The 7632-nt window shown below is 37.2% G+C and overlaps 1 protein-coding gene across 1 annotated transcript in view; it reads right to left on the bottom strand.

The window, feature by feature from the left end:
* Positions 1-2190: 2190 nt before the first annotated feature.
* Positions 2191-7632, bottom strand: part of LOC126184447 (dynein axonemal intermediate chain 3-like) — a 100939-nt gene continuing 95497 nt past the window's right edge. The window contains exons 6-7 of the mRNA XM_049926838.1: positions 2308-2501; positions 2191-2222 (exon numbers count right to left, since the gene is read on the bottom strand). Of these exons, the coding sequence (XP_049782795.1) occupies positions 2191-2222; positions 2308-2501 (226 nt within the window). The remainder of the gene's footprint in view (positions 2223-2307; positions 2502-7632) is intronic.

Below are 7632 nucleotides of genomic sequence, written 5' to 3'. Positions count from 1 at the left end.
AAATAATTCGAAAGAAACACAATGGAACATCCTTTTATCACTTAAACACATTCGGTTCTATGAACACTTAAATATTACGTGTGTATCTCAAAAAAAAAAAAAAACTCAAAATTGTGTACGTACAGAAGAGTACTGATGCATTACAATAGCGGCTCGATGTGGCGACTGACAACGTTGTTACAGATACTGTACATACGAAGCATGTTCTGGTGGACACTCTCCAAACCACCTGGGATGTCCTCAATTTCTAGGGCAGCGGCCAGAACTCGTGTCAGCAGATCTTCTCTTTGTCTATAGGAGTCTCGTAAATTAAATTCTGCATACACGTCAACCTATCTACCCTATTGCATACAAGGACAAGCAGCTCTGAGACTTTTCTCTTTCCCTCAGTAGATGTGGACGCGTTACACATCTGAACTGAAGCCATCGTAGAAAAGTAACAGTACGATTCCTGAGATTGGTTCCTATTCTAAATACTATGTACTCATTCCCCTCTGCAAGTCCTAGAAGTTTGTAAAGGAAATTTCCTTACACCCTGTATACCCTTTAGTTCTATAGATCATTTGTGACTCCGTTCTGTATCTTAGAAACAATAACAAACCGGCTGCTTTGTTCATGAAGAAAGAGTTACTGTTTTGCCTTTTGCTACTGACAGACATTTAGGCACTTGTTCGATTCTTTTATCATTAAATAATGCTACGGTCACAAAGAGCGTATAGAAAACTGGATACACCACATTTTCAGAAGTTAGGGAATGGTTTCAACAGATAAACATACCATTCAACATCTGCGCCACATTAGCTGGTGAAAATATATACTGGCTCAGAAGCATAACAACCCCTAAATTCAGAAGGAGAGGTTTCCAAATTATATCCCGGATGTCGTCAAGGCCACTTACAGGTTTCTGGCCAATCCTGAACGTCTAAAAAGGTGTGCTCATGGCAAAAACTAGAATCCAAATGAATCTCTAAATTCACGCGTGTGGAAATGATGCCTTAAAACCCCATTTTCATCTGCTATAGTTGTCAGGATTGCAATTTATGAAGCAGTTCTTGTATTTAATGATGGGAACGTAGGGAGGATGAAGGTATTAGAGAGAATGAGCATTAAGACAGGAAATATCACTCAAGATATCTTTGGAAAAATAGATTTACAGCGCTTCTCTGCAGCTGAAAAGACAGTTGATGACCTGGTAAAGGAAAGAAGGCAGAAAATAAGAAAACAGAAGAGAAGCCTTGAAAGGGAATAGGAACCAGGGTACAAATCTGTGGCCTCCCGAAGAAGTGACACAAGAAAAAAAAAAAAAAACGTTAGGCTGTAATTTAAATTGCATTTCTGGAAAAGTATGTTTTTTTAAAGTTTATGTACCTTTTTCTCAGAATCAATGAAGGCTGAAATTATGAAATATTGTACACTTATTGCTATGCACCAATAAATTTAGTCTTAAGAATAAATTGTGAAATACTGAGTGTAAGTTGAAATACGGAGCAAAGTGCTTGGAATTTTTCAGGAATTTGGTGTTATTCTTACAGAATTATAATTAAAAGTTTTAAAAATTCTCCTGTTTGATATATTCAAAAAACCTAATGAGAGAAGCTTACTGTATGCAAAGAGATTAAACAGAGAAATTTGTTTAGAAATCTTTTGAACAGTTTGTATGAAAAAGGCACATATATCATTTTTTTGAAATTAGTACTTTTAAATTCCATAAAAAAGTTAAATATATGAAATCCAAGGAACTTAAGAATAAATGTGTTAATTTCATGTAAAGTATGGTACAAAATTTCATTGCCGTGTCTTCAAAATTGTGGATGTGGTGCATCTCTTAAATAGGGTGTGTGTTTCATGAATGTCTCTCCTTAATTCAAATCAGTTGCTGCCAGGCTTTGGGATTGTTGTGGTGCTCTTCTGTTTCGCGGAATGGCCTCTTTATGCGACGGTATATCAACATCAGTTTTTAGGGGAGTTTTGTTAACAAAGTACAGCAAATAATATCCTACGACAGTGAAGCGGAATGTCTAAATAAAATTCTTGTGTCAATATTTAGTACGAAAAACATAGTTTAGTAACATAGTGCTTTAAAAATACTGCACAATCGTGCACACATGGATAAACTGCTCTGACATATTCATGAAAAGAGAAATTGCTGTATGATAAAAATGCTTGCAAGACGAGACGTTTGTTTAAGTTTCAGTAACGATGCATCTTACTTCCAAATCGGACTGCATAACAGAATATAGTATGACCTAATTACAGAAAAAATTAAGATCTAGTAAGGAGACAGAGAAGCCAAGATATCAGACATACCTTCTCTCTTTGGATGCCAAGCAGCGCACGATATAATTTTTCCTTTGCACAATCGAACATCAATAAAGATTTCTTGTTCTTCATAAGTTAGTTGCTTCGGGATTTCTGTGTCTCTCTTCCTTAGGATGAGGTTCTGATAGTCATCTTTGTGGTGATCGAATGCTTCATTGTATTTAAGAGCGTCTTCAATTTCCCTGCACATAAATGCGCGAAAATGCTCTTATTGGTGTTCTTATTGACATACTTCTGCATGGGGTTCTGTGCTATTGAAAGACTTGAGTGAATGCAAGCTACATTACGGCTGAAGAAATTTCGTAATGAACTACTCAGTATTTCCTTCTCTGTCTGTGGCGTCACATTGCTGGAGAAATAGTTTACAGTTTCATTTGTTGCTAGTCGCAGGAAGTCGAGAAGTACCCATTATCTTATTTGGTCTCTACGTGCAGTTAATATATTTTCCCTTTGAATTTATTTTGTACTGCAAGATCCTGTCGCTCTTTTCTTTTCACAATGTGTAATTACCTGACGTCCTTTGATATAGTACCCCCGATTTAATTATCAGCTGTTGGCTGTGTGTGTGTGTGTGTGTGTGTGTGTGTGTGTGTGTGTGTGTGTGTGTGCCCGCGCTATATAGCAGGGTACTTTAGCAGTAGTAAATAATTCATGTTCGAGTCGAAAACTAGATATACGTTTTCAGTGCGTGCATAGTAACCACCTGTCTGTATATTAAGCATAAAAGATGCTAAAAAACGTGGTCATGAATACAGAAATGGAATATTGATGGTATGGATGAATTAATGGAATCCCATTAGCAATTAAATATGAATCAGCAACACGATTCCAATCGTCGAACTTTATCTTCTTGTAAAGGCGTTACACATGACTATGATGAAAATAATTCAAATCTAAATTAAAAGTCTTGTGGCATGCTTTTTATATTCAATAAAGGGATTATTGCAGTAGGTGAGAACCTTGTATTGTACGCATTATTTGTCGTAGATGCTATTGTAAATTCCGTATTTAAATTTAAATTTTATTAGCTGCATTTTGTGAATTATGTTGCGACTCATTTCATGAACAAGTAGCGGATCCCCATAATTGACAATTCGAATTAGTACTCATAACAGCTGTGCATAAGACACACGTACATACTTGACACTTCACAGTAGGTTCAAGGAAAGCAGCAGCAAACCATCCCGACTGGGATCGTACCCAAGACGCCAATGGACGATTCCCACAATTGGCCCCAACGTTAATGTCCTGAGTGAGAGACTAGCTTTTATAAACTGTCGACTGTTTGGAAAATAATGAAAGCGTCTAAATGTTTGTAATTGGTGCTTCGGTGGAATGTACGTATGCAATATAATATGGACGTTTAGTAACTGCGATCTTCCTGTTGAACCAAAACAGCGCTTACCATTCTACCATTCTCTGATTTCCAGTGAATGTCTAGCCGTTTGAAGTAATATAAACAATAATTGAGTTTAGCTCTAGGTTCTATCACAAAGAAACCGCACAACGGAAATCTAACTACCAGACTTGAGAGCGACCGATCACGGATTCAACATTAGTAAATGCTTACTAGTATCTTTCTCTTACAGGGTACATGGTGTTAATGAGAACAGGAGATGGGACGGCGCGCTGTTACGCACGTTGGGAAAAAGTTTAACGAACTGGGTTGATTCCAAATTGAAATTTATTCACAAAATGAAGAGTACACGTGAACTTTAGTAAACATTTAACATGTATAAAATCCTAACACTATGGTTGCATAATGGGGAAACTCTTTGTCATTGTATTGATCATCATTATTCAATAGAGGATTAGGATGACTAAGGAACGCAATATGGATGCTCATGTGCTCACACACAAAGATTCAAAATTCACAGACGAACCAAACGGAAATGTCACTATCTTGTAGTAAAGATTGAGTTGCCAAAACTAGCTTGTGACTCACATCGAAACGAAAAAGGAAATTTGCTGAATATCACGATGCATCAGGTGAATTAGGACCATAGAACGAACAAGCTAGGGCCCATCTGAACTAGTTAGACGAGAGCAAAATTATCACTCGTGAGGACACCATAATGATTCTGACAAACGCCTTTAAAACTTTTGGAAAATTCACAACCAAACACGAAAAACTTGACTTACCTCCCATCCAGATTCACTTTCAAGTGCGCACAGAAGCGGCACATAGTAAACACCAGACATCAGGACAGCGACTACTCAGCAACTGACTGACTCTGTCCACCATCCAATCTGACTCGCCTCCGTGCTCAGAGACCGAAAAACTCGGAGAAGGTGAACTGACCAATCGAAAATATTAATTTTTCAGTGGTACGAGGCGTCTCTTCCAATAAGTTTCGATGTCTAAAATTTGAACAAGCATTAACCTCGCATGTGGATCTGAGTGAACGAATCGCGTGGCCTACGCTAAGAAAGCTGGGACAGATAAATGCCCTACCAGACTGGCGCCTCAATCGAAAATTAAACTCAACTGCCGTTCCCAGGCCCTGCTACAAAGCTGAACCTAGAAATTCCACCTGAACCCATCAATGAACATGCGTTTGCAATTACACCCACATTCATACAACCTAGTAATAAGCAATACCTAGGACACATGTTTAAAGGACAAAGGTGTGCTGAATGTCAAACGTAACAAAAACGAAAACAAAACTCACTCAATTCTGTTCTCTGCGTGATCTGCCCCCTCCTCCCTCCTCCCGTAAAAAAATGAGAAAACACAGGAAAAGGAGAAGCACTCGGCAGAACGTGATGAAACTACGAAATGTCATGAAATTTGGATTGGCTGCCGCCTATCACTCTTTATCTTCTGATTAAACATAAATTACAATTTCAGACTGTCGCTTTCAAAATGTTTTCCATTGAAACTCACACAGCGACTGTAACATTAAGTCTCCCCTTCGTAGCAGTATTGGTACGGACAAACAGGGACGGCTGTCAGATAGTCGGTTACGGCGGCTTCAGTGTTCCCCTTACCCTAAAACTGAATTATTTGAGGTGAGTTTCTATTCTCGGTAAGAGAAAAGATCTGGGGAGTAAGGGTTTTGAGGAAACACAAAAATTAATTAGCGGAATGAGCAGTGTGACACAGCACATTGCTGTAACGCATCAACCATTTGTGCAGGATGCTCACTGCAGCAACTCATTTTGAATACCTATAAAGTACTCCCCGATTAAAATCCTAGTTTACCTTCAGTCATTAATTCCAAAAATGTTTACGAACGACTGCCAGACCATGAGATAACCTAAGCTTTGGGCACTTATTTTTTTTTATTTGTTCATTCTATTATTTTTTAGCCTTTTAGAACTGGGATCATCTTCATGTCATCTCAGTAGATCGAGACACTTTCATCCCGCTCTTCGAGTTAAATTCTCTTATTAAACCGACGGTTGGTACGCGTGAGATCCATGACTGCCCCGAAATTCTAGTCGTTAATCTACGCTGACGATCTTCCACTTTGACGTAAGATATCGATCGAGTATTGGTTTTCCTAAATGCCTTTAACCATTAACAAATCGTTATTTGCACATGCCTGCTGAAATTTTCAGAACTTCCACTCACTCTGTTATCGAGTATTAAGCAAAGTTTGATAATGCAACGTCTCTTCAGGTTGATACTTTCAGTGTGTAGTAGACATAAAAAATTCACAAGAAGATTAATATGGATCATCATGTCACGCTGTCAGCTTGATTCTTCCTCAAGGCATCAGGAATGATGAATTATAAATACACTCCAGGCAACTGCTCAAGCTTCCAAATATCAAAGGCAGAAAATGAAATATTTTCATTCATTTACACAAAAGAAAATATTTACAAATAAAACATTATACCCTGATCAGAAACTAAGATATCTGTAGGCAAAAAACAGCAATATACCAGAGACCCGTGAAATATGTCCTGTTCAATCTAAGCAACATGCCCATGAAAATCGATCTTATCTCCAACTTTATTTCGAACAGATTCCCCCAAAAGATTCTCTTCGTGTGAAGATAAGCAACAGTTAGAGGATAGAACGAGCTTCTAAACAGCATTTAGGGATGAATTGGGTATGTAACGAAATCAGATCCTTTTCTACCAGCTATTAAATAAAATGCAACATGAAGCAGGTTTTGCGATAGCGCAGAGTTTTTATGATCAAATAGTTTTCGTCAAGATAACACTCACGACTGAGTACTTTAGAGTGTATCAAGTAAAGGAAATACTTAACAATAAGGAACAAAAACCAAGAAAATAGCATATCCACTATCAAAACTTCCATGTAGAGAACACTCATTTCACACTCATGTAGTACACTCACTGGAAACGAACTAAATCTTTAAGAAACGCAATTATCGCAAGAGAAATTCAAGCACAATATTAGCATGCGTGATGTAATCTGAAGGTTAGTTATCGATAATGGAAGCAAAGTTGATCGTGGTACCTAGCAGCACGCTCTTTTACCCTAACCTAAATCGATATCACATAAATTCTAAACTGTTATACATTAGACATGTTTATAATAACAATACAACATTATTGATTTCCTTCTGATCTCACAGATACCACACTACACTTTTGAAATTGTATTTTAGGATTTATGTAAGAAGTCCACATTTTGAATGTTGAAACCAATTAAATTCATTACCCCATATTTTGCTACCGTGAATTGAGGATCTATAACAGCTAATCATCACAATATGACAACAGGTTTAATGGGGGACTTTTGTTTTGGCTGATTTCAAAACTATGTTATGTTTTAACGAAAGAGTTATGGTGCAATACTGAAATTCAATTAGATGACTGTTTCCAGAAGTAACGTTCATTCAACTAATACTAAAGGACAAAAGATCATGTTTTACACGTACAACTGTAACCCAAACTCATCAGACGAATTAATATTAATAAAATATTAATCATATTGTGAAATTCTCCATAACTTCAGAAATCTTAGAGATTCGGAAAATGTAAGACCAGTTTTGGAATCAGCACATAAATTTCTTTAAGGTGAGATATTTTAGATATTATTTCAAAGTCATTTTAATTTTCGCAAAAATAACATTTATATAATTTTGCTAAAATGGCAGAGCCAGTTATGGAAGGAATAACTGACTGAAATCTGGTTGCTACCATATTAATATACATTACGACTACTAAAATAGTGATAGCCATCAGTCAGCTTAACTGTACATTGAAATGCGTATTTCTACTTAGCGTTTGTGACCTCACATCCCTTAGACTGGTGGAGAAAGGTACCAGAAAGCGGCGTATTGCGGGTTGATGTTGAGATAGGTCGGTGAGCCTGACTATACCTGTATTTTT

Source organism: Schistocerca cancellata, chromosome 4 (assembly GCF_023864275.1).
Source record: "Schistocerca cancellata isolate TAMUIC-IGC-003103 chromosome 4, iqSchCanc2.1, whole genome shotgun sequence".
In the NCBI taxonomy this organism is placed as follows: Eukaryota; Metazoa; Arthropoda; class Insecta; order Orthoptera; family Acrididae; genus Schistocerca; species Schistocerca cancellata.
The sequence above is the reverse complement of the archived record's forward strand: the minus strand, read 5'-3'. Positions and strand labels throughout refer to the sequence as shown.